Here is a 27788-nt window from a genome sequence, read left to right as displayed (position 1 = left end):
TTGAGGGTAGTGGAGCACTGGAACAGGCTGCCCAGAGAGGTTGTGGAGTCTCCCACTCTGGAGACATTCAAAACCCACCTGGACGCCGTCATGTGCAACCTGTTGTAGGTGACCCTGCTCTGGCAGGGGGGTTGGACTAGATGATCTCCAGAGGTCCCTTCCAACCCTGACCATTCTGTGATTCTGTGATTGCTGGCTTATGGTGAATTTGTTGACCGCCAGGACCTACAGGTCCTTTTCTGCCAAGCTGCCTTCCATCCTGTCAGCCCCAGCCTGTCCTGGTGCCTGGGATTATTCCTATTCGTGCTAAACAGTGCCAGCCCCAGTATTGACCCCTTGGGTGTACCACTAGTGACTGGCTGCAGCTGGACTTCTGCTGTGAGCTCAGCAGTTCAGCCAGTTTTCAGTCCACTTCACCATCTGTTTATCTAGCCTATACTTCACCAGTTTGTCTATGAGGATGTAGTATGAAACATCTTACTGTAGTAGGATGTAGCGTCGAAAGCCTGGCTAAAGTTGAGATAAACAGTATTCTTTGTTCTTCCATCATCCACTGAGCCATCCTTCACATTGTAGAGGGCTATCACGTTGATCCTGCATGATTTACCCTTCATTAAATCCATGCGGACTACTTTCAGTCACCTTTCTGTTCTTAATATGTTTGGAAATTCTTTCCCGGATTATTCACTTCATCAGCTTTGCAGGGATCAAGGTGATGCAGACTGGCCTGTAGTTCCCTGTAGGACAAGAGGAAATGGCCTCAAGTTCCACCGGGGGGGGGGGGTTAGATTGGATATTGGGAAAAATTTCTTCACCAAAAGGGTTGTCAAGGATTGGAACAGGCTTCCCAGGGAAGTGGTGGAGTTACCATCCATGGAGGTATTTAAAAGATGTGTAGATGTGGTGCTCAGGGACATGGTTTAGTGGTGGACTTGTCAGTGTTAGGTTTACGGTTGGACTCAGTGATCTTAAAGGTCTTTTCCAACCTAAATGATCCTGTGAATCTATATCCTTCTCCTTGCTCTTCTTGAAGACAGGAGTGACATTTGCTTTCTCCCATTCCTCAGAAACTCCCCTGATTGCATCAGCCTTTCCAGCATTATAGAGAGTGGCCTTACAGTGGTGGTGGCCAGAACTAGAAGTTAGTCAGCTTTATTCTTTTGAAAACTTTTAATCTACATGTGAGGGTTGATACAATTATATGATATTCATTCTAACATATAACATATAATCATGTTATATATGCAGATGTTTGTAAAGTTTTGAATTTAAGTTTTCTGAAATCTAAAGATTAAATAACATATGTGACGGAAAGCTATTAACAGTAGTCTTACTTCACATACAGAGAAATTATTGTATATATTCCTAAATAATTTTAATCCCTGTTTTAAGACATGTTCTTTGAACTGTTCATACAGTTAAATGTAAGATGTGAAGCCAAAGTATATCAGCATACTGCCTGTGCTAATTTTGTTTTGTTTTGTTTTATAGAATGGCCTTGTCACAAGCTCACCAGAAATATTCAAGCTAAAATCTTGCATCAGGAGAAAGACAGATTCAATCGACAAACGCTTCTGTTTCGATATTGAAGTATTTGAGAGGTTTGAATTTTTTTCATTGTGTTAACAAATTGAAAATAACTAAAAATAGAAGCACTTCTAACCAATATATAAGAATTACTCCTGTAAAAGGAACACGTATTTCCCAATATGCTTGTATCCAGACAAACTGGGCTTTCAAGACTTAGTATTTACTTGTTCAAATCTATTTTTCTAACAAAGTTCACCACATTGCATATGTGTTGTCTTAACTATATTATGTTTGCATGCAGATACAAGATGGATTCTCACAGTACCTGTAGCACAACTGACTGCCCTCTTTTAGGAATAGATCATAAATTTTGTTATAAATACTTATTAATAAGCATATTCTGTACTAAACTCTATTTCTTTCAGAAATTTATGATAGCACGTCATTTTTCTTTTTTGAAAATTACTTCTATGTTTTTTTCACTTATTCCTGAATATTATCATTTTATACAATAAATGAAAACATCTTTTTTGTATTTGAAGTATATGTACATAGTACTTTGTAAAAGTATTTTTTTCAAGCTTGGGAATAAAGAGAAATACTGAATTATTTTTTTTCTTAAAAGGTCATAAATAGGCTGACTTTTGTAGTCGTTCTCTTAAGAAATATTTTATTACTGTCACTTTAAACTCCATTCAGAACTGCTCTATTTACATGATAATTTTGAGGATACTTCGGTACTTTCAAATACAACACATTGTTTTTCTAAAATAGACTTCTGATTGAGTTCAGGTTTAAGAAATAGAAATTTGATACGAACAAATGTTGATACTAATTGGTCTCTTGAAAGCTTCTAAGCTTGAATTGGCAGGTTGAGTTTGAAATCGGTAGTTGTTTCTTTCTAAGTAGAATTGCAGTGATAAGACACGTCTGTGGCAGTACTATTGTAGCATATTCACAAGTGAGTGTTGTCCCTTCTCCCTCCCCCTTACTCCACTGGAACATCCACAGTTCAACAAAACTGCACAGAACAATTAGTTCCATCTGCAGTTCTTCACGTTTTCATCAAAGAGATAGTTATAGGCACCTTTAATGTATTATTTATTCCTTTTGGACATTTTGATTAATTACAAATGTGCATGGCCTCTAAGTTAAAGGCATTCTGGAAACTTAGAAAGGGGAATAGAATAAAAAGTTACTTGGTCATTATTGTAAGGATCTAACTTTCACAGGTTGATTGAAAGTTCACTTTTACAATTGACCTGGTATTCAGCAGGGAAGCAGTGAATTTTTGTAGAGGCCATCAGAGGAGATAAATAGACACTGCAATACCTAGAAATATTTGGTGGGAGTTCAAATACAAGGGCAACATTAATCTCTTCTGAATGTCATATTGGTAAAACTTGGGCTCCCTCTAAGAAAGAGAAGGTGCATCAGACATTCCTGGTGTCAGTCATATAAATATAAACACAGTACTGCTCCCTCTAAGAAAGAGAAGGTGCATCAGCCATTCCTGGTGTCAGTCATGGCTAAGAATGTCAGCAAGTTCATATAAATATAAACACAGTACTGGAATACTGAGGATTCAAAAAGACTGTGATAATGATTACATTTCAACTAATTTTAAATTCAAGACTTAATATTCTTTACTCGGAGTATAAGGTTGGACATCACCTGCAAAATACAGAAAAACTTTAAAAGTCATTAACATGAATAAAAGATAAGTTTCCTTCGTAACGTGAGGGTATGACTGTACATCGTGAAAGACCTCTTTTTGAAAATGTGCAGCTACATCAGTCTTCAAAATTCTGTTGCAAGATTTTATGGGTAACTCCTGTCTCCAAATACCTTATCACACAGAGCTAATTCTTTCCTTACATTATTATATGCAACTTTATATGAAACATTATATGAAATATTATTTTATTAAAACATTGGAAAACCACACAGACTGATGTGCACGTCTCATTTAATGAAAGAACCATGTTAACTGAGATAAACCCTTGTGAACAACTAATGGAGAACACACACCGTGAGCCCTTCTAATTGACATAATTAATTTAAAATTTACTTAGGTGTTTTTCACACCTACATTCAGCTCGGACTTCTTGTAAAAACTGTTTTAGAGGTTACACCATCTTATTTGTACTGAAGCTGTATAAAAAGGTAACATCAAAAAGTGTTGAGTGTAATTTTAATTTCTGAGAAATCACCAACTATTTCAGTAACTAGAGAGGAAGTTAGTTCAAAATGTATTGGAGTTGGTTTTGGCTTTTTTTTTTTCGTTCGTTTTGAGAACACTAATATTTAGGGATTATAGTGTTAGATATTTGAGTGTTAAAACATGCTATATACAATGACTGCAAACTTGGCCAACAAGTTAAATCAGAAACCCAGAGCTAAAATCATCATCTCTATGCTTGGAGTAGAATGACACTCGGAAATTTCTGTTCTTTCTGTACATGTTGACCAACAGACTATAAGAATAAATGCAAATTTTCAACTGAAATATTAAGCGGTGGTCACAATAGAAAAAAAAAATCAGTTTCTATTTCTAAAAATGTTTTTTGAGAGAAAAATTCCTAGGTAAGAATCTGTGGGTAGGTAGCAAGATGGGAATATTGAAACAGAAATAAAATTAGACTTTAAGAAAATAGAAAAATAATTACACATCTTAATCTGGATTGACTGTATCTATTTAGACTCATGATAGTAGATAGCAAACAAAATACTTAGCTTGGCATTTTTATGTGTGAGAGCAGGGCTTGCTCCTCCTTCAGTGTTTTGGTTTATGTGTGTGAACGTACATTTTGATCGTTTGTATTGTCCAGAAGCTTTCTTGCATGCTTTTTAAATACAAGGTAGACAATGTAGGTCTTTTGGAGGAGATGGGAAAGGATGGGGGGTTTTTTATTATTTATTTTTATGGTGTAAGAGGAATACGTAGTAAATACTATAGTATCCTTTATTTGTGAACCTGCCATAGAAAAAATCACAGTTTTGGACAGTTTGCTGAAAGTTTTAAGCAGAGACAACCTACACTGGTGTGGGAGCAGGACTTTTTAAAATGGACTCTCATACGCATTCTATGTTGGAAAATCAGTGAATTACTTTCAAAGCATTTCTTAAAGAACTGATTTGCCTGTGATCACAAATACAGACTAATTCTTTGTATTTACACATCTGTTAGTATAATCATTTTTGGGACAAAGATCAAAATTGGTTCCCTCATGCCTTTTCTGGTTCTCACGACTCTATCTATGCAGTGTCAAAGTTTCATCAACAGAGAGGATATGCCACTTTTTAACTTCTATCATAGCGGTTAGAGCACAGCCAGCGGAAAGAACTGGGTTTTTTTAATCCTCTCAAATAGAAACTTCTTCTGCCGTGACAGTACTCAGCTCAATTGGCTTTACAGCTCCATATTTAAGATACTGTCTCAAAGTGCACTTTATAGGCAACCATTTTCAGGCACATTACTTTTGATCAACTTTGGATGTCTGTTTTGGGATATGATGACTTTTAGATTAGAAGTACTTACTTTTCTTTATTTGCTATGAAAGGAATGTAGATAACCAGCTCAGGCATAGAGGTATTTAGTCAAATTGAGCTGGTGTATCTTGCCCTTAAGTTTTCCGCCCTAAACATCTCACCACTGAAAAATAATGGGTTGTACTGGATCCTGTTCACAGGTGTACAACTCATCTTGCAATATGGAGGTGCCTCATACCTATTAGAGGGTTGTAGCACTTGGGACGAGGCATCTAAAATTACATGTTGCAGTACCGAACTTTTAAAAAAACAGACTTGTTTTTAAATCTGGATCAAAGTTATTGTATTATTGCAGAAGCCATCGAGTTTCTTTTACTTCTTTCTGTCTTTTATGTATTCACTTCATGTCAATGTGCATTTGGATTCTGACTTTGGATATTTTTGAGAAAAAGAAATTAGTAACTTCAGTGTATGCGTATGTTTTAACAGACCTGGAATCATCACACTGCAAGCTTTTTCAGAATCCAACCGAAAACTTTGGCTTGAAGCTATGGATGGAAAGGAACCAGTAAGGATATTTTTTCATTTTCTTTTGTTTTTACAGTGTTGTGGCACACATATTAAAGAAAGAAGCTAGTATGCTTTTCAGATGCTCTGTTATAGTACGGGCAAATACAGTTCTTTTCTTTGTGAGACATCCCAAATATGCAGTGAAGATAGGTACAAAGTAGAAAAGAAGAACTATTAGTGGATTTAAGTCTTTGTTTCTGTATTATTATTTTATGTTAGGATATTTAATGTTTAAGTAATATGATAGCATATTGTTTGATAGGATTCACGGTTCAGACAACATTTGTCAAGTGGTAGTTTCTGTACTGGTAGAGACAAACAAACCATCTTTTGGGTGGCATCGTGGGATAAACAATTAGTACCATCTTGAAAGACACTGCAGAGAGCACAAAAATGTGTTGAAAACTACTAAGAGACAGGCTTGCCTGAGATTTCTTCCCACTGTTAATCTGCTTTTAAAATAGTCACTGAATGAGAGTGATGCCAGACCTGTACCCAAGGGCAAAAAGATGGTTGATTGGTTTTATGAGATAGCTGAGTGTTTTTACAAGCTTCTAGCTTGATTGAAACAGTACAGAAATTAGATCAGGAGTTGTATTGAAATTTAACCCATTTGGAGTCTGCGAATCTGACTTCTGACACATTTTAGGTGCCTATCAATTTAACGCTGTTAAATGCCTAGTCAATCTAGGATCTCAAGGCTGGCCTGAATAGGTTTCTGGGACACATGCCGCTGGCCCTCTGCCTTCTCTCCCAGAAGATCAGCTGTGTAAAACTACAAACACCACCAAAACAGTGGGTTGTTGCCCTCTCCACCTGCTCAGACCCTAGCACAGGGCTGTTAACCTGGGTGAGTGCTGTGGAGTAACCGCCAAGAGAAGGTGAAAGGCACGGTTGGCTTTCCCCCAGCAGCAGGCTAATACACAGCATGTTGCAGCTAGCTTAAGAACCACCAACAAACCTGGCAATAAAGAATTTAAAGCACAGACATTGACATGTTACGGTTTTGGTTTTTTTACAGATCTACACACTGCCAGCCATTATTAGCAAGAAGGAAGAAAGTAAGCTCTCTATTTATGTAGCGTTAACAAATATTGATAGACTTCTGTAATGTCCTGGTTTCTAAATATGTGTGTGACAGAGATTAATTGTTTTACACTTTCTTTCTATTGCTATGAAATAACTGTTGGATTACATGATCGGGTTACACAAAAACACATCCAAAATTATGTAAACACTGAGAAAGCCTTCAGCTTTTGTGTTACTATCAAACATAAATTAGAAGAAAATTTGATTGGCTCCAAAGCTACAGTATATTTAACAAATCTGTAAAAAGTTTCTACCAGTAGTCTGTATACCTAAATGTAAACGCATACTGGTGTGTTGAAGTAATACGCCTATATGGATCAAATCTTTTTGGGTTTAGGTGTATATGCACCTATTACAAATATACTGAGTAATAAAATGAGTATATTTAAGGATACTATGAAATTTATGTGCATAATTGTATTAAGATATTAACGTGTATATGTTATTAACATAATATTATATTAACACAAATACGTAAAAATAATTTAAATATATGTGTGGATGTATGTATCTCAGAGAGAGAGATGTGTCAGATATGGACATAAATCTTCATAGAAGTATAGTTGAGACTCTGGAAATCTAAAATTTAAGCCACTACCTCTGTTTTTTATATGATGGTGTTTATTCTAATGGTGAAAAATACGCTGCTTTAAGATCTTCTTTATTTAGCTAGTTAGAACAGTGATCATTGAAACACAAAAATTAAAAGAGAAGTACATTCACTTAAAATAAGTTCACTCATTAAAGTCAATAACAAAGATTGTGTTCCTCTGTTACCATTTTATGAGCGGTTATGTGCATGTGCAATGAACAAAGAATGTTGTTGTATTAAAACCAATTAATATATTCTGTTCATAATGTTGGTCCTGAACTCTTAAAAGCATTTTCCTCAGCAGAGGGAAGGGAGTACAGGAATCTACTTTTAAAGCAACACGCTTTCAGCTGTACGTGTAGAGGGGCTACTGATTTCTGAGAAAGATGGTAGAATATTCTGCTCTTAATGATACACCAATGGTTAGAAAGTTGGATTTTGAGTGGTAAGGATATATCTACAAGAATACTATTACAGAATAAGTATCATAATCTCGTGGATAGATGTGTATCAGTCCTTGACTAACGTGTAAATGTAGCTAAACATGGAGATTTTGTGTATTGATAAGATAGAAAACAATTACCTTTTTTTCTTCTTTTTATAGTGTTCTTAAATGAAGCAGGTTTCAACTTTGTGAGGAAATGTATACATGCAGTAGAAACAAGAGGTGTGTATTAAATCACAAATTATGTATCAGATTATTATGAGTATTTTTTCTCAAATATTACTTTGATTAATTCTGTCTGTTTTACAACTGTGCTTTGGAGTGTGTCCATCATTTGGTTTGTTCTTTTCACATTTTATCTGTGTGCTTTACACTTAAAACTGTTGCCACAAGCTCCAACAACAGTTCTTAACATATCATTTAAGTGGCTTTTTTAAACATTTTCTGTAATTTCGTGGTTTTTAGACAGTTTAATACACAGTTGCACACATTTTTAGTCTTTAATTTGTGTGTACCGATTTGTGCTTTCTCGTGATAGAACTGTTGGGACCCTCAGCTCCCAACTTTGGTTTCTGGCGTGAAACTTGAAGACCAAAAAGTGGCATGAATACTCTCTGCTGGATCATCTGTTTTGCAGAGCATAACTCCTGTCATTTTATTCACTCATTTTGCACATGGTTTATCCATTTTTTTAAATGTTTGGAAACTTACTTTTGCTAGTGGCAATGTAGAAAAAGAAAATAATAATCACTGTACTGATGAGGTGATATCTTGCAACTCAGAGCAAGTGTTTCATTATCCCCTTCCAAATGAAGAGGTATGGCTGTATTGTCTTCCATAAAAAGAGGTAACCTGTTCTTGTCCGTGCACTAAACTGTCAGTGTGCAACTCTTCTAATCCAAAAGCTGTATGGTCTCTCTGTGCAACACTGAGTTTCAGTTACGCAGGTAACGATGTTATGTAGCTTTTGAATCACTGCTGACCCAGAGCTTTTTTTCTGGGGGGAAAAAATAAGGTTTCAAAACAAACCACCTAGGTTGTCTAAGTGAGATGAGGCTTCGGAATGTTGTTTTCAAAGGAAAAGTGGACAATTTTTAAATGGTAAGACTTGAAATGGGGAGAAGGGAAGACTTTTAAATCCTGCTCATTTGAAAAGGCAGTTAAAAACACTAAAGTTATCATCACTGGAATACTGAAATACTGTGTTGCTAGTGTCATACTTTAAACATTATTTATTATCTGTACTATTAAAATAACCCCAAAACTTGAAACTAATCGGTAAATTGGGCCTTGACTGTCTCTATTTTGCATGGGGATCCATGCGTAACAGAGAAATTCTCAACATTAGTGTTGCAACAATATACAGTATATGTTTTTATTTTGGGTAAAATAATTTCTCCTATAAATGTCCATCAAATCTTAATTGGAAGAGATGATGGTCTAAGCAAATATAGACGTATAGACATATAGTAATTCCACAGAAGTCTAGCTAAGATGAACTTAATGACGTGTAATATGTTTTAAGACTGCTTTTGGATCTTACTTTTCGCTTTCCCCAGCCATTTCCTCGTTGTTTGCTAATATGGGTGATTTCTATGCAAAAGGGTTCTGTTAATGTAAAATTATGATTAGTGTTTACTATGGTGTGGATTTAATGGAATGCATTTGTTAATATTTCAGAAGAGAATTCAGTAGGGTAAAACAGTACTCGAGAGTGTAATTGTATGATTTCCCATAAATACGTTTAGATATTTTGAAACCATACACCAAGGATGCATCGGCATATATTGAAATAACCATATTTTTGTTATTTTCATTGTGCTTGTTTTTCCAATGTAGGTATTACAATCCTGGGGCTGTACAGAATAGGTGGTGTAAACTCCAAGGTGCAAAAGCTGATGAATACCATATTTTGTAAGTATCTGAATTGAACCTTTGTCAGTGTGTCGTGTGTGCGCTGTGGTCCCTTTCACCTTAACTGCTGTACTCAGAAGAATGTGTTATAATATTTACAACTTTGCATGTGCACTTACTGCCACTAAATTGAGTTTGCAATCTTAAATTTTAAGTGATCCGTCTGACTAGGTTTTTGTGTGCATTAGTATTCAATTTCTGCATGTAATCATTGATATACATGGGCAAATTACTGACAAAATGTATTTCTTCTTTTAGATTTAAAGTTCTATTTATTGGCATCTTTTTGGCGTATTTCAGAAGTGTTCCAAAGCTCAGTTCTGTAACACAGCATAGCTCAGTCTAATAGTCCGTTGTTCTAGTCACTCACTTTTCCTGCTAATTTGGCCCTCTGATGCCTGCGTTTCAATATCTAAGCGAAATACATTAGTAATTATCTGTTGACTAGGGCTTACTTTACACTTCAGTCTCGTGCATGTAGTTAATGTTTACAAGTACCAAATATGAGTGCTAAATTAATTTCTATTAATTCTTCAGCAGAGATTAAAAGATTCAAATTTATCAAGTTGATAGTTAAGCTGGCTAATAAGTAATCACATGAGCTAAATGACTAATCTGTTAGCTTCTGTTTTGCTGCTTTTCTAGTTAGTGTGTTAGTCAAACTATAACACAATCATAATTCAAATTTCTAACAGCCCCTAAATCTCCTCCTGATATGGATATTGATATGGAACTTTGGGACAATAAAACAATAACAAGTGGACTAAAAAACTACCTCAGGTAAGTGTGATGCTACACAAATCTCAATATTCCTTTTCTGGCCCATTAATCTTTTGTTTATTGATATCATATTACATTTCTTGTATCCATTAGCATGCTAATAATTTAGTATATTATTATCTTGCCTAATATCCCTGTGATTATGTGTAATAATAAATAGAAAATTTGTCATGCACTTTCTGCCTTATTAAGATAGTCATGCCTTATATAGCCCTAAATTTGGCAGAATTAATTAATTACATGTTTTTGTTTAGAAAAATTATGTTAGCCACAAAGTATGTTGTACTCAGTCTTTCTTTTCTGAATCCCTTAAGCTGTGTACCATGAGGTTTCATGGCATCATTGCTGGAGGAAAATAAAAATCTCTGCAAAAGCACATGTTTTTATCCTGTGCTGTTAGTGTCTTCACAAACACAATATCCCTCCCACACTATCATTTTTTCTCAAAATTTTTGCTAATAGGAGACAGAACTTTCAAGAACTGTGGTACTTTTGAGTTAACTCTTTTTTGGGTCTCAATATATGACATTCGAAAGAAACATAATAAAAAGCATAGAATACAGATGGTGGATGCTCTCTGTCTTTTAAAAAATCTAGATTTCCTAAACCAGTCACCCAACAAAGGGCAGCATAAGAAATCCCTATTCACTCTGGAAAACATGCCTAGGATTTGTAGTGGAATGCTCACATAGACTTCATTGAAAAGACAGTCTTTGGTTGAAGAAATTTGTGGTACATCTTCAGAAGCACAAATCATTGTAGATACTGTATTTGTGAAAATAAACACTAGCTAGCAGTAGCTGTTTGTTTGTGTCTATAAGGCAATTCACAGTCTGCCTTTCAGAGGATGACTTCTAGGATCTCTCAGATCAGAATTTCAGTCCCAAATTTCATTGTGTTTTTGCCTTTCTTGGGCAAAAGATTGCTTCTGCAGCCCACTGTACCATGTCCTGCAGCTGTATTTATTCCTGTTCTACAGCGTGGAAGCCAGAAAGCAGTCAGTGCCAGTAGTATGTCCCTTATTGACTTACATGGTGACACCAGATTCAGCTCAGATTTTCAGACTATGTACATGATTGAGTTGTACACTACTTGCAATCAGTTATCACTGAATTGGGTTTCCTACAGCATGCAATATACATGATGCAGATGTTGACAGCTCACATAATCATACCCATAAAACTTAAAAAGACTTCGAGTAATGCGGTTTTTTAAATTTTATTTTTAATATTTTCTTTTACAACCAGGTGTCTTTCAGAACCACTTATGACTTTCAAGCTGCACAAAGATTTCATTGTTGCTGTTAGTAAGTAAAGTAATAAATATACTTTCATGAAAGCAATATTGTTTCTAACCTTTGATCTCCTCAGTTACTGTCCTTATTTTTCTCCTTGGTCTATATTATTCAGTGATCCAGCCATGGATCTGAGTTCTTCCTGTTACTGTATGTACAGCACGGTGCCACATGAAAGCCCTCAAAACAGAGAAGTCACACTAGATGAAGCTGTTCGGTGGTTTGTTCTGATCTTTTAGAGGTTCTGTGTGACTGCCTTCTGCATGAAATTTTGAACCTTGATTTATATGTTTGTGCGTTTGATATGGGCTGATAATTCTTTTATACTAATTAGATAGAGAGATAGTAAGATTGTTTTTCAAACTATTCCAGTTTAGAATTTGAAATTATTTCCCCATTTCCTCTTGCCTTGATAAGAATAAAAGACACTCAAGAATTTTAGATATTTTAAATATCAAGAGGTAAAATCTTGGATCTCACTGAAGTGGCACACCAGGTCAAAATTGCCACAAATTTCATTGGTTCCAGTATTGGTGGTAACTGCTTTTGGCGGGTTACTTGAAATACAAATTTCAGAATGTTGTAATAAATATAATCAAATTGTTCTCATCATTTTAAAGGCTATTTGTGTTTGGCTCCTTGTAATGCATGCGTGTATTAGCATACAGGCATTGTTGCCATTTGTAGTTGTATTTTAGCACACATTCTAATTTATCAACAATATTTGTTTTCTGTTTAATAGAGTCAGATGATCAGAACTACAGAGTTGAGGCAGTGCATGCGCTTGTGCATAAGTTACCAGAGAAGAACAGAGAGATGCTGGACATCCTTATCAAGCACTTGGTCAAGTAATTATTTTTGATTTTTCTCTTTGGTATTGTTGTAAGATGTGATTATTTCTGCTTTAAATTTGTAGTTGTTGCTTAATACACTCTCTGTGTTGAAACTTTTAAAATTACATTTAATTTCTAAAATGCTCTTCTCAATGTAGCTGAAGAATACTCACCGTAGAAACAAAATGAAAAATAACACCATAAAGAGTCACCAAGATGACCAACTATGTTTATAAAATAAACCCACTCAATGTTTTCATTCACATTCCTACTTACTACAGGAACTGGCACTAATTAATTCTAAGAAACATCTGAAACTGTGCTAAGGTGGATAGAAAACACTGTTTTGAATCAGACTCGAGGGCCCACATTTTTTCAGAAATGGAGAGTAGACTAATGTGATAATACTTGTCCTTCATGTTTGATCTTATTTTTCTCTCTCACAGCTCTGAAGTGTAGTATCATTTGAAGTATTATTATTTATATTTTTAGTATCTATATAAATGTCCAAACCCACTTTTGAATCTCCCTTGTTTCATCAGCTTCCTTGAGTATTAATTAAATGTCAGATGGAAAAGATTTTGCATTTCTTTGAACTGATGACCTTTTGTCTTCACTGAATTACGCTTGGCACGTGCTGTGAGACAAAAAAAGACATTTTTATACTCTTATGTCTCTCTATGTCACTAGCTATGATTACATACCATTATGGCATTATAATTTATCATGTTCCTGCATCAAATGTTATTCATGTAAGTTTTACTAAATCTTTGGTCGGTTTTCACTGGTATTTGCTGAATACTTTTTAATATGTTTTATTCTTACCGATTTAGGATGCTGTATACTTTTTAGTACATTTATCAATGATCTGGGAATGTGAGTACTGAAACAGCAGTTGTTCAGATAAGGCCCACATGACTGAAACTTGTAGAAGACATAAGAGAGGAGTTCATATTGTTTTCATTCTGTTCATTACATCCCAGCTATTTTGCTTTTTTTGATCACAGCTTGAGCCACAGCCTGCAGTAAGCTGTCTGCAGTGGAGCCTAATACAGTTTTACTTCCTCTTGTCTCATAGACATGAGAACTTCGAAAATTTCTTTGATAGGAAATTATTTAGCCCTAATAAATTATTTTTAGCCCTTTATGTCATTAGTCCCTGGAGAGCAAATGTGATAGGGTGCTGCTGTGAATGCCTCCATTGCAAAAACCAATTAGACAGACCTTGCATCTCGTTAGACGTGGGGTAACCCAGAGAACCTGGTGAAAGCAAGTTTCCTACGTTTCCTTTCTCAGAGAGTTGTTTGATTAGCTACAAAATATAATATCTACTGCTTTCTAAACCTCTAAAAAGTTAAAACATTTAATAAGGGATTAAAGATTTTGTAAAAGTTGCTTGTCTGGAAGCCCCCAACTTAGAAATATATATACATAGGAACTGACTTATCTGTAGGCAGAGTTAGTTATAGGCGAGCATTTCTTTCTTGACCTCTTTTCCTGGCCTCTTTATTCTCCATATGACCTCAGATGCATTTCCAAAGAAAAGCATGCCTGCAGTATTCCCTTCTTTAATTGTTCTCTTTAGCTCTTGCCTATCACATCTTTGATGCAATTCTCATTCCTGATAAATTTGACTTTATGGTTTTATACTGAAAACTTTCAGTTCTTTTCTTTCCAACGTTCAATTCACCCCTTGTAATTTCTCATACGATTTGCCAGCTGTTGTTTATGCCAGCAATTCTGGTGAGACTGAATTCAAAATTAGTCTCTGGAGTTTATTAGTTATCTTCCTTCCTCATCTTTTTCCTACCACTGTGTGGAGATTGTTCAAGGAACAAATGGCAGATAAAGTGCCTAATTTTATGTAAATGTGAAAATATGAAAAAAACAACCTCCTGTTTCTTCATTCTTTTGTTTAAAATCCAATTTCAAAATGTGCATCCTTTCCCTATATTTCTTTTAGCTATTCAGTTCCTTTATGTATGTTTTTGTGTCTAGGTGAAAATACTATCTATACCTTTAACTATGGGTTATAAAACAAGGATAATATTATTTTTTCTTGGTTTAGGTTTTAAGGTCTTTATGTTTCTGCCTACCTTGACTTTTGTGTCACTGAGCAAAATTAAATATGATGTAGATGTTGTGAGATCATGCTAAAAACAAACAAACAAACAAAACCAGCAAATCCTGAAAAGCAGCCGGCAGAGAGGTGATACTGTATGAGTATATACTCAGTCAACAGCTAGGCAAACAGGGGAAGTTTGGTGTTATTTTCCAACTCATTTTTTGGTTTTTAAACCTTCCTAGTCAAATTACCTGTCTACTTTTAAGAATTAACTCTTCTTTGGTATGATTTAATAACAGCATACTTTTCTAAGGTAGATAGTCAGGAGTCTGCAGTCCGGCAGTATCAAAAATTTACTGGTGATATATCAAAGAAAGAGATTTTGAGGAGAAAGCAACTGCACCTTAATGAATGCCTTACAGCTACCTGAAATGCATGATTACCTTGGCCTGTATTCAGTAGCCCAGCAACAGTAGGACTTGTTCAGGGGAAATTGTTTATCAAAATGATCCATTTACAGGCCTGGGTTTTTTCTCTTTTGCAAGAAATTGAGCCTTTGAAATGCTTTATAGAAAGTCCTTTCTGGTTACAATGATATTAAATTCACTGTTCCTTTTATTAACCAAGCTACCAAATTTGTAACCAAGGAAACCCAAACACAGGACAAACACTACTTTCTGTCTATGCTATAAGACTATAATGTTTGCATAAGAGACCTTAACAGTTACTGTGCAGGACAAAGCAGAGTAACATTGCAAAGGGTTATTTTTTTTTAGGTTTTTCTAAAAAAACGAGAGCTGAGTAATTCAAAATTCCATTTTCATTAAAATACTAGTGGACTTCCCAAACACCCCTTAGTCACCTAAACCAAACATAAGATCTGTTACAGAGAAAATTAGATTAAGATAATTGGCTAAAAATGTGCTTTAACAAGGTAGTCATTTTCATGTTCCAGCTTCCAAATGATGATCTCTGTCATTGTGTCTGTCTGAAGTAAAATTTTGGAAAGATTTTTTGGCATAACTTAATGAAGCAACATAAAAAACATGTAAGAAGAGAGGTATTTATTTTCCTGCACTTTATAATCATGTTGTCTCCAATATAAACCCCTTTCCTGTATTTCTCCTGCTTTTCAGTGTAAATGGGGTGCTGAAACATTCCCGTTCCAAATATGAGGGGAGTGTTACTTTGTTGTAGAAGTAATTGTACAGTCTGTCTCATCTCTGTACCAGGATAACTCCACTATTCTACTCATTCTGTGTATCGTTAGTGCCTCCTCAACAGTGAGACGGAGAGAAAGAGTAATGTGTGAGTCCAGACATGGGTTTGATCCTGATCCTAACAAAATCCCCCAGTAGCTTTGGGGAAAATCTCACAGTTTCCTTGTCACTGCCTTTTTTAACCTTTGTAACGGGATAGTATTTGTGTTATTTGCTACGAAACTCTGACATCAGATCATTTTGCTAATGTTTGTATAACATTTTAAGAACAAATCAAGTCATCTGAGAATATTATTGGAAGGAAAATGTAGCAGATGTCTCAATAAACTTGATTAACGAAGGCTGTCAGAGAAAACCAGAAGATAAAGTTTGTTCCTACCTGCTAGTCTTCCAGTACTTTACAGATGTTAATGTTTCTTAATTTTAAGGGGTACAAGGGTTATTTTTATTATGTAGAAAATGACTAAAAATGCTCAGCCTGACAATGGTAGCAGATAGCAGTGACAAGGAGGAGGAAACTGTGAACAAGTGTCTCAATAACTGATTCGATTTAGTAAAATTAAGCATTAAGGCAATGATCAAATCTTTACTTGGCGTGATATTTCTCAGACATGAGGCAACAGGGCGGCTGTGATTGGGGAATCACTGGCAGTTATTTCAAAGGATTTATGATGATACGTTTTTTATTTGGCAAATCTTATTTGTAAGGAGAGAAAAGGGGCATTGAGGATTACTGATTTATGGTTTTCATATTACTATCTGATAAATTATTGGAAAAACTAAGTTTCTGAGTTTTACATTAAGAAGAAAAATGACAGAAAAGGTACAGTAAGCGATAATAGAATATACAGAAGTAAAAGGTTAATACATTTTAAAGCCAGAAGATGCCATTATGATCACCTAGTGTTACCTACACCACAAACAATGATTTCACTGACCCCACTGATCCTGCGTTTTCAGTAACTAAGTTTCTTTCCTTTACATGAAAGCTAAGGTACGTGGTTGACCTCCATTATATCACAGTATTTTCAGTCAATCCAATATCAAGTATTTAAGTTCCTGTATAATCATTGGAGAGAGATAGGTACCTACCCTAAGACTCCTAAACTGTAGATGGCCTGGATCTCTCTGTGGGCATCTTCAAAGATAGTTGCTTTTCCCTGTCAATTATGTCAGGAACTTAAATACTTACTTTAGGAAGAGATGCTCATTATCCATTAATTTATTGCAGGATGGGAGCCTCAATGGAAATACAGTAGTTGTACTACACTGCATTTTGACTCTAGTAAAAGTGAGAGTTTAAAAAACATTTTTAAAGGGGAGGCATGAACTTGGGGTCTTGTTAAAGAGATAGTCTTAACAGGTTTTTGCCTGTTGGAATTGTAGTTTAGCACAACTATTTAATTGCATATTGTTTGTGTTCATTTAAAGGGTATCATTACACAGTCAGCAAAATCTAATGACTGTATCCAACCTTGGTGTTATCTTTGGACCAACTCTGATGAGAGCCCAAGAAGAAACCGTGGCTGCTATGATGAACATTAAGTTTCAGAATATCGTCGTTGAAATTCTGATAGAGCATTATGAAAAGGTAGAAAGACATTATCTGACTGTTTTGTGATAAAGTGGAACTAAGATCTCATTTTTATTATCATCCTTAAGTTCTTAAGAATAAGAAAACTAGCATTTGTAGAAGGTCATTGATAGAAAGAATGCCTTCTTCCCACTCCAGGCGATGGATCTGTATTCCTAGCAAGTCTTTTGTGGCTGTGCAAGGTACAGATCCAAGGAATAATCTCATATGCTTTGAAGGAGTTGCTCTGAATCTTCAGTTGCTTTCTGAAGATTGCTGTGTCCTTCTTGTATCTAGAAAAGAATGAGAAGGACATAACTTTGCTCCCAGCTCCTCCATCTCTCTCATACTAGCAGTTTATGAAGGTTCGCTCTGGGTGAATGCATGGATTCTCCTGAGTGCATCAGGTCAGAGTCTTTCTGATCATGGCTGTCCTCTGGGGATACACCAGCTGCACAGTGGAGGTCTAGTCCCACCTAACGCCATGAAACCCAACCATCCTGCAGTTCCTCTTTTCATGAGCAGCATCAATGTGGATCCCCAGCACAATCCTCCATTTATCTGCACTGTGTCATTTTTCATGTGTGTAGGTACTACATCAAGAGTAAAAAGGCAAAAAGATAATGTATCTTGATGAGGTTTTATTCATAGTTACAGGCTTAAGCCCATCATGTCTTTGTGATATAAAAGTTCTTGAATATTCTGGAACATACAAACTTGTCTAGGTACTTCTTTTGCTTTGAAGAAAGGCATGTTTGTGACTGCCTGGTTTATTTTGTTTTCCCCAGAGACCTGTGACAGCAAAGGTCCATGTCAAACCGTTTCCTGGAACATTGAATAAGAACTGTTTCAGGGCTTGAGAAGGAAAATTCATGAAATCTTTAACACTTACTTTCAGTCACTACCATTGCAGGTATCAGCTTCACTGAAAAGCCTTCTCAGATTTTAGTTTATTTTAAGCTATTTGATTTCAGGACTCAGCAGAAGTCAAGACCTCCTTTACTTGGTCATCAAAAGAAATTTTATTTTTGGGATCTTTTGTTGATAGATATGACCTTCTCTGATGACTAACAAAACAAGGTGAAAAAACTGGGTTTCTTCCACTTCATGGTACTCATCTACGGGGCAGTTCCTGATTAATAACAGGATCCCCTGCACTGGTTGGTCAGTAAGTACTGACAGTGCTGCTTCGTATCATTAGTTGTATTTCATAGGAACTCCTCAAACTCAGTATGATGCTGATAGCATCCTGGCCTGTAGCTCCAAAACATATATATGTTTCCAACACTGAATTTCCCCTCCAGAAAATTACAGCTTATTCAATACTAAGACCATGGATGCACAACCACAATCACCCTTGCTCTATTTCTCTGTCTGCAGACATATTTTTATATCGATGGGCTACTCACTAATGCTTAATGCAGAATTAATGTACTTCAGGACCATCTCAAGACATCCATTAAAATATTTTCTACCATAGAATTATATTTGCTTTCTTGCATTTCTGTGGGTGGCATGGAGGTATCTTTTCATTGTTCACTTCATCCTCTTCTGGCAGTTCCCTATTAATGGGGTATTCAGAAATCCTTGCAGAGATGTGTTTTGGCATTGCATGGTATTTGACCTACGACACTTAGCCCTCTCTACACTGTGGAGACTGGACACTTCTGATTGCTTCAGTAGCTTAACTGAATAGGCAACCTTTGTCTGTAAAACCTCTCCTCCGTTCCACAGAGCTAATTCCGCTTCCTTCCACAGGATGCCATAAGAGATACTTAGTAGAGTTTACAGTCTGCACTAGGAGAAATAAGGGAAAAGGGACATCTGGAAGAAAAACATGCAAATCTTTTGGTTATATTTTTTTCTTTAGTCATCCTCCAAGGCAATTGTCATTTTTACTAGAAGTATCCAAGAGGGTTTTTAGGGTCTTTCAAGACCTCTACTACATGTCTTGGATATTGCAGAACAGGTGATACAAATGAAAGTCACACAAATTACTGGACTTTCTGTATTGTCCTTGCTGGCAAGCTTGCCATGCTTATCAGCAAAGAGTTCTTCAAAAGCTTATGTGTACCTGTGTCAGATTGCAGTAGTCAGATACCCTCAAAATTTTATTTTTTTCTGCAGTAACGAAGTGCAAAACTGACTAGTGGTAGCAGTGGTATGTAAAAGATAAAAATCAGAAGATGCTCTGAACATAAGTATGTTCTTCATCAAACTTGGCATATTTGGCAAAATAAAGTGTTTTTCTGAAATAGAAACTGGATTTTAAAAAGTCACAACTATAAAAAATTTCTGTGACATACAAAAGCTTTCATGGGAACACAGAGAAAAAATTCAATCCTTTCATAATATTTTTAAAAAATGTATTGCTACTTGGGCAGGAGTTAGCTGTAAACACATACTGTATGTTTCACAATTTAGACTGTTAAGCACTTCTTAACCAGTGTTTAGAAAATAAAGCTATTTTTGTGTTGGTATATTTATATTTTATATAAATATATTTATATTTATATTTTAGATTAGTATAAATTTTAAGTACAGCTCAGTATTGTGGTTCTTGGATTGTAAAATAAGATCAGAACAAAGCTTATATTCTGGAATTTACTCTTGTAACGTGTGAGACTATTACAGCATTAATTTCAGGTGCGGTGGTGAGGAAAACAAATGGATTAATAACAGAAGTGTAAGAGTACCTGTATTGTTTATGTCATTTATTTTCCCTTCTTTTTTATTTTTTTTAATCATACAGATATTTCACACTGCACCAGACCCCAATATTCCTCTTCCCCAACCTCAGTCCCGATCAGGTTCAAGAAGAACAAGAGCAATTTGTCTCTCCACAGGTTCACGTAAACCCAAAGGAAGATATACACCATGTCTAGCAGATCCTGACAGTAAGTTTGTCCATGTTGACTCATTATCTTCCTTCTTATGTCTTGTCTTTTAACTTTCCTGAATAATATCCAATCAGTATTGTATTCCAATAATTACAAGTGTAACAGATGGGATTTGGTCAGCTTTTTAACCTGTGTGAGTCACAATCACACTGTTGACTCACTGCATTCCTTGCTTCTCTCAGATGACGAGGGATGTTTTGGTTTAGGCAAGTTTTGTATTGTATGCATTGTTCAAAAATCATTTAGAGTAGACTTTTGTATTCTAATCTAAATGTAGGCTACTTTGAAACTCAGAAATTCATTATATGAAGTTCATCTCATTTGCTTTTAAGATAATTGTTAAGGTTCTGAAATTGCAAATAGATTATTTCCTCTCGTCCTGTAATAAATGTAATTCACTCAAGGTAAGGAGATCAAAACCATTACTTGGCTTTTTTTCACATGCATGAAATGGTGGTCACTGGTTCAAAGTCAGCCACTGCCTAGGTTGCCGAAACAACTGAAACTTTGTTAGCTTTTCTGGAATAGAAACAAACTCGAATGCTTTTGGGAGAAACAGTATGTTTATCATACGGCTTACTGTTTGATAGCAGGGAGTGATATTTATAATTAATTGCTGCTTAGAATGCTTATGCATTTTCATGTACATGTGACTATTATAAAGTTTCGCTTTATTCATTTTCATCTAGTGGACCATCACTTTTTTACTTACTGGCTGTACCAGTAAGAAGTATCAAAACTTTAGCAAAGATTAAGTTGTTAACAGTTTCACTACTGCAACAGACTTCCAAAAGAACTTCTGTCCCCCTTGGTTCCTCAAGGAGGTTTAGATGAAACTGGTACAGTAAATTAATCCACAGTTAAGGTACATCTGTTCTTGAGGATCTGTAGTAATTCTTAAGTCTATAATGTTAGGAAATGTATCCTCAGTATACTCGTGCACAGGTGCTGCATTTTCCATAGGTTTATGTTACGTGATTCCAGCCAGTGAGAGTTTAAATACTAAATTACAGCAATAGCTGCCCACACATCCATTGCCAGTGTGAATGGCATGGGATCTTGAGCAAGAAATTACAGAGGAACCATCAGTTACATTCACCAGAGGATGAACTGGGCAAATTTCAACTGGTTTTCACTGTGTAACTGCAATGAATGAATGCCAGCATAAAAAAAGGGACATTTCTGCGCAGGTATTTTGCAGATCATATGCAAGCTCATGCTTCTTCATTCAGACACGTCTTGCGTTGGCAGCTTGATTGGAACTGGGTCTGACCCAAGAGCTCTCCACTTGTGCTTTGCTTATTACCTCAAGCTCAGCACTTGCTCATATAAGTTCCAGTTAAGGTCCCGCTTGTACCTGGAAGGCCGAGGCAGAAGCGGAGTTATTCTCCTTGCCAAGTACCTCTAGGTGTGGCCAGAGACAGGTGAGAGAGAGCCTTGGCTTCTGGCAGTAGCAATTTCTGAAGGTACTTTATGTTTTTAAGTCATCATTTAAATGAAGCACAGACACTTAACTATGTTGCAAGAAATTAAGGAATTCTGTATGGCATGAGAAAATGAGATGGAGGTTTCAAATGGTAGGGAATGATAGAAAATTCCAGAAAATGCATCTGAGAAGTTTAGACTTCAGTCAGTCTTGCAATTTTCAAGGGACTAATGGTCTGTAAAGGGGCAAGATGGGGGACAATCTAATCTGGAATACCAGAATTCTGGCCAGAAGTGGACAGAATATTTCACTTTACTGTTGTCAGATCCACTCCCTATGCAAGGCACCGGTATTTGTGACCTCATCTGTAGTATTGTGTGTGGTTATGGTCACTTGTTGCCAAGGATATTGAAACATTTGGAGGCAAAAGCAGCTGTATCATGTTGATATCTCATAACTACTGTATAGTTGAAGAATATACATTCTCTGCTTCTTGTAAATTTGTGAATTATATCTGCTAGCTTTTGGGAAAAAATCCAACTTACTAGGCTGAATCTAGTCTTCAAAATAATTCCATCCTCACTGTATTATAGGCCAGTCCTTCCTCAGTTCTGACAAGTGTTCCTACCTTTATATCATCAGCAGATTTCTTTAGGATATTCCTGCTTTTTGCTGCAAAAGATTATTGGAAACAAAATCAGTAAAAATATTTTTGTGTAGGTAAATTTCTCTAATATAAATCTAATAAGGAAATTCATCAAGTGTTCAACATTCAGGTTTTAAATAAAGGAATGAGTTGTTGTCCTTCTGCAGGATAGATGTTTCATGAAAGGTACGATGACTCAGAAAATAGGATATCTATAGGCAGACTTATGGACTAGTCTTACAGACACTGCAGAGATCCTCAGCAGCTTGATAACCAAAGTACAAAATTCTTGTGCCTGCTGACAATAAAGTCATGCATTTAAGAACGTAAGTGTGATGAGCACTTCAACATGGGCCTTACCATGGAAATCCAGCAAGATAGCACCACAAAGATATTGCAACATCTGTTGAATTTTCTGAGGATTATTTCTATTGCAGGCAGTTCTTTTAAAATGCAGACTTCTGTGTGAAATAGTTTAGCCTGTAGTCCATTATGTTCATCAGCTCTAAAGAAATAGCCACAAAAGGCAGCTGTTCCAGGTTAAAGATAGGAATATCTGTGAAACTTGGAGTAACTAAATAGATATTTTGTCTATAGAGCCTCTGAAACCACATATTAATTAATTTGATGACAAGTAAGGTACAAGGGGCTAAAGGCGGCATGAAAGAACAATGATTGGAAAATGTAAATTTTTTTCTCTCTCTCCCCCTTCCCCTCATTCCTCCCTAGGTGACTCGTACAGCAGTAGCCCAGACAGCACTCCCATGGGCAGCATTGAATCTCTCTCTTCTCACTCCTCTGAGCAGAACAGCACCACCAAATGCGCACCCTCACAGCCCAGGGAGAAATCAGGAGGGATTCCATGGATTGCCTCTCCCCCTTCTTCTAATGGCCAGAAGAGTTCAGGTCTCTGGACTACAAGTCCAGAGTCCTCATCAAAGGAGGATGCCACCAAAACAGATGTCGAGTCAGACTGCCAAAGCGTAGCTTCTGTCACTGGACCAGAGAGTGCCTCTCCACCAACAGACCTGACCAAAAAGAGTTCTTACAGTCTGTCTGGGCTGAAAAGGTCTTCAGCATCTTCCCTTAGATCAATTCCATCAGCTGAAGGTAATTTCCAAGGTTGATTAAGGACATCAGTGTTTACTGTGACACATAGAAAACAAGAGCTGCATCTGAAAGTTAATGATATTAATTAATCTTTTTTGTTTATTTTTTCAATTTTGGGGGTATGCTCTTTCAGTTTTCAAACTGTTTCTGACATAATCCCTTTGTTTGTTACCTGTACAGTTCATAGAGCTTAAAAGATACGTTTCTCAAAATTTAGACTACTCTCTATCCTGCTATGCCTCATCTAGACCACTGACTTGTAAGGAGATTGCTGGTATAAGAAGAGTTGGTAGCTGTGGTTTATCACTGTATCAAAGGAATGAATCCTTGGAACATGATCTACTGATCAAAGCTAGCATTTAAATTAAAAAAGCACTAGGCGTAGCATATTTCGTAAATAACAGTTTTTTCACTCCTTGTTGGTGTGCCTGCTTTTTAATATTATTTTTTTTTTGACAACTGCATCTCTTAAATTGCCTGAAATAGGAGACTGAAGGAAAGGTGGCTTATTTTGGTTTGGTTTTTTTAGTTAAGGCTTTTACCATCAATGCCTTTAGTTGATACAGGACTGGACAGATGGGATGAAAAGGTAATCCCTGGCATGAAATGTATGTCTGATACCCTGCTGATGGAATGACTGCTTCATTCTGCCCTGCCTGCATGGTTTGTTGTCCAGTACTGCAAGCAGATGAGCTTAAACACAAGATTATGCCTGAATGGTCCTATATATGGACATGATATGTAAGAACAACCACAAATTTGCAAACCCAACTTCAGGAATCCAGTTTCAGTGCACAAGTTCGGACACCAGTCTTCCTTTTCAGTCAAAGAAGAATGCTGCTTCAAAGAACACGCTCAGAGCACCTAAGTTGAGCCTGTGTCCCAAATAAGCCTGTAGACAAGGCTTCTTACAAGACAGAGAAGCTTCTTCGTTTAGACAGTTCTGCTAAATGCTAAGTTAGCTGAAATGCATGTGAACCCTTGCTGTATCTCTGTGATTACACGCGGTGATATTGCACAACATTGACAGCTATGTGGAAATGACTTCAGAAGAAACACCTTCTTGAAATCAGTATATTTGAAGTATTTTGGATTATGAAGATTACCAGCAGACACTGAAACAATGAGCTCCAATGGACTGAATGGAAGTGCTGAGTTTGCCACTGGGCTGTCAATAGTAATACAAGTACGCATAGGATAAATATGTGGTTAAGTGCAAAGTCCTAAAAGTTTAAGAAAGTTCTCTCCCCTCTGCCCCCCATGTACAATCTTTTTCCTAAGACTTCCAGATATGAATTAGTGTTATATTAACAGTATTAATAATGTAGAATAATAACAATAATTTATATTATAGAATAATACCATAGAATTAAAATATTAATAACAAAGGTATTGATTTTCTGTTTGGGGATCTCTTCATATTATGACAGCTTTCGAAGCATTATTAAGCATCTGTTGTTCTTGGGAATAAAGAAACACAAAGTAGATGCCGTTCTTGTCTTGCAGAATATATATGCAAACAAGGCAACAGTCCACAGGTAGATCAGCTTAAAGGACACGTGTGGCTATACCTTGTATTAAAAGGACTTTTTTTGTGTGCTATACAGTCTGTACAGCTATAGATTTGTTTTATCAGAAGCAATTGTTTATTATTTTAGGCAACTCAAAACTATTAATTCCTAAGTATTTTTTCTAAATGGCATGAAGCTTCTGTGGATACTGGAAATACTGATTTTTACAAATTAATGTGGTCTGATTTCACAGTAGATGCTGCTTTGAGAGGAATTTGGACTAGATGACTTCCCAAGATCCCTTCCAACATGATTTTTTTTCTACAATTCTGTGCAGTGTGCCGCTTTATAAATGTTGGTTTTATTGTCACTTTTTAGTGAATGTACTATCTAGCCATTTAAGTACAATGTAATTTTTTAGCCTTCACAATTTTAATGTCATTTGTTCATTCTTGCTGTTGGTCCTTTTCTCCTGGCTTTCTACCTGAATAGCTGTTTCTTTTCTGTCTTAGTAAGTGTTTTCTCTACCTATTTTACCTCTTTAAAAAACAAAACAAAACACAACAACAACAAAAACTTTGCTTTGCATGTTACTCATTTTGTGAAACAACTTCAAATTAGCTTTAAAATTCCCTATAATTTGGTTGTTTTCTTTAGGCAACAAAAGCTGCAGTGGATCTATACAGAGCTTATCTTCAACAGATACCAAAGATACACCAAAGGGTCCACCAAACCCTGATTTGCCTCCCAAAATGTGCAGGAGATTAAGATTAGATACTGCATCAAGTAATGGCTACCAAAGACCAGGATCTGTGTAAGTCATCAAGGCCCTTTGGGGAGATTCATGTTGTTACGGTATTGTCTACTATTAAATGATCCCAGAGAGCTACATAAGTAATTGAAAAAGCATCCATGAATACTTGATTTGAATGTTTCTGTATTTGTGAATTATTTATTTAGCTTCATTAAAATTGTAAACAAAGGAGACACAGCACAAAGTCTGCTGAAGTCTGTTGAAAGACTCCCATTGACTTCATTAGACTACAGATAAAGTCTATAATGAAAAAATGTATTTTTGGAAAGTGATTAGTATTATTATCTCTGATTCTTCTGGAAGTTAATGTTTCAAGGAGCATAAATGCTACTTACTGTCCATGCTGCTATGTCAAGAAGATCGTCGGATCTTATTTGTGTAAGTCCAAAATTGGAAAAATGAAAAAAAAACCCAAACTTGCACTCTGAAATGTCTTCGTTTGCTGCCTGTTAAATAGTTGATATCTGTGGTTTTTTCTAACAGTTGGTTTGTTTGGTTTTTTTCGGGGGGAGGAGTATTTTGAAAGGAAGATAGTTCTAAGCAGTAGAGGTTATAATTTAGCTCATTGAGATTTGGCTTAGCAATGCTTCTCAGTGCTTTTAGCACAAACTTAAGAGTCAGAAAGTCTGTGCTGTAATCCTGACTTTGACTCAAAAATTCTCTGTCCCCATGAACAAGTGTTTTCCAGATTTGCAGAGCACCAAGAAGTTCTCCAAATACTGCAGGACTCCATTCAGCCTCTCCATTTTTTAAACTGAAAGGGGACACTGTAGTCATTTCACAGACTGCTATGTCTTAAACAGAGAATCCTGCTTAAGCAGCTCAGAGTTCCAGCATGATAGTGACAGACTGGCACTAAAAGTATTTCCAATATATCTAGTGGCCATTCATGAAAAGAATTTTAAATACAGGGTTGAGATTTCCCTTGCTGACTCAGCAAGGCTCTAGAGCATGTGGAAGCCAGGCCCCAGTTAGGTTATGCCCGTAGGAATTCTGCTGAATAGGGACTTAAATTCAGCTTTTGGATTTCCTTTGTTTCTCTAAAAGAGTAATTAAAACAATTTTTAAAAATGTGTCCATATCTTTAGATAATTAAAAGTGAAGTTAGTCTGTGTGTTTTATTAATGGGCAGAGTATAAAGCAAGGTGGTGCTTTATTTTCAGAGTGGCTGCAAGAGCCCAGTTGTTTGAAAGTGCTGGTTCACTTAAACAAGTTTCTCCAGGACGGTAAGTGCTTCATAGTATTTAACAATTTGTAAAATCCTTTCTGTTTTGCTGGCTTCAAAGATTGAAATAGAAGTCTTGGAGCTTTTTTCTGTGTGTTTTGGATAGCATCATGTGGCATGCAAAAGTTTTGCCTAGTTTATTAAATTGATCCTTGCTCTAGAAGAAAACTAAATCTTAACAGAGAATACCATCTGATGTGGCTATTTTGTCACCTGAGGGAATTGCAGTGAGAGGTGCTCAGGTTAGTGATCTGCTTAAGGACACAGCTAGAAGAGTAAATTAACATGATTTAAATTAGGATGAGCATGAACACAGTGGATGTTGTCTACCTTGACTTCGGCAAGGCTTTCGACACTGTCTCCCACATCATCCCCACAGGCAAGCTTAGGAAGTGTGGCTTAGATGAATGGACAGTGAGGTGGATTGAGAACTGTCTGACAGATAGAGCTCAGAGGGTTGTGGTTAGTGGTGCAGAGTCTAGTTGGAGGTCAGTAACGAGTGGTGTCCCTCAGGGGTCAGTACTGGGCCCAGTCTTGTTCAACATATTCATCAATGATCTGGATGAAGGCATAGAGTGTACCATCAGCAAGTTTGCTGATGACACAAAACTGGGAGGGGGGCTGACCTCCGACAGGCTGACAGAAGGCTGTGCCGCCATACAGCGTGACCTGGACAGGCTGGAGAGTTGGGCAGAGAGAAACCTGATGAAATTCAACAAGGGTAAGTGTAGGGTGCTGCACCTGGGGAGGAATAACCCC

General features: G+C 36.4%; 1 protein-coding gene across 1 annotated transcript in view; it reads left to right on the top strand.

Annotated features, from left to right (window-relative positions):
• ARHGAP42 (Rho GTPase activating protein 42) overlaps positions 1–27788 on the top strand; it is a 137742-nt gene that overhangs the window by 102170 nt on the left and 7784 nt on the right. Inside the window, exons 11-23 of the mRNA XM_009889416.1 lie at positions 1492–1601; positions 5512–5590; positions 6614–6653; positions 7878–7940; positions 9558–9632; positions 10328–10412; positions 11660–11718; positions 12449–12554; positions 17256–17415; positions 20150–20294; positions 23099–23479; positions 25648–25804; positions 26968–27030. Of these exons, the coding sequence (XP_009887718.1) occupies positions 1492–1601; positions 5512–5590; positions 6614–6653; positions 7878–7940; positions 9558–9632; positions 10328–10412; positions 11660–11718; positions 12449–12554; positions 17256–17415; positions 20150–20294; positions 23099–23479; positions 25648–25804; positions 26968–27030 (1523 nt within the window). The remainder of the gene's footprint in view (positions 1–1491; positions 1602–5511; positions 5591–6613; positions 6654–7877; positions 7941–9557; positions 9633–10327; positions 10413–11659; positions 11719–12448; positions 12555–17255; positions 17416–20149; positions 20295–23098; positions 23480–25647; positions 25805–26967; positions 27031–27788) is intronic.

The sequence above is a fragment of the Charadrius vociferus genome, unplaced genomic scaffold, assembly GCF_000708025.1.
Source record: "Charadrius vociferus isolate BGI_N301 unplaced genomic scaffold, ASM70802v2 scaffold87, whole genome shotgun sequence".
NCBI lineage: Eukaryota > Metazoa > Chordata > Aves > Charadriiformes > Charadriidae > Charadrius > Charadrius vociferus.
Note: the sequence above shows the minus strand (reverse complement) of the source record. Positions and strands in the feature narration are given on the sequence as shown.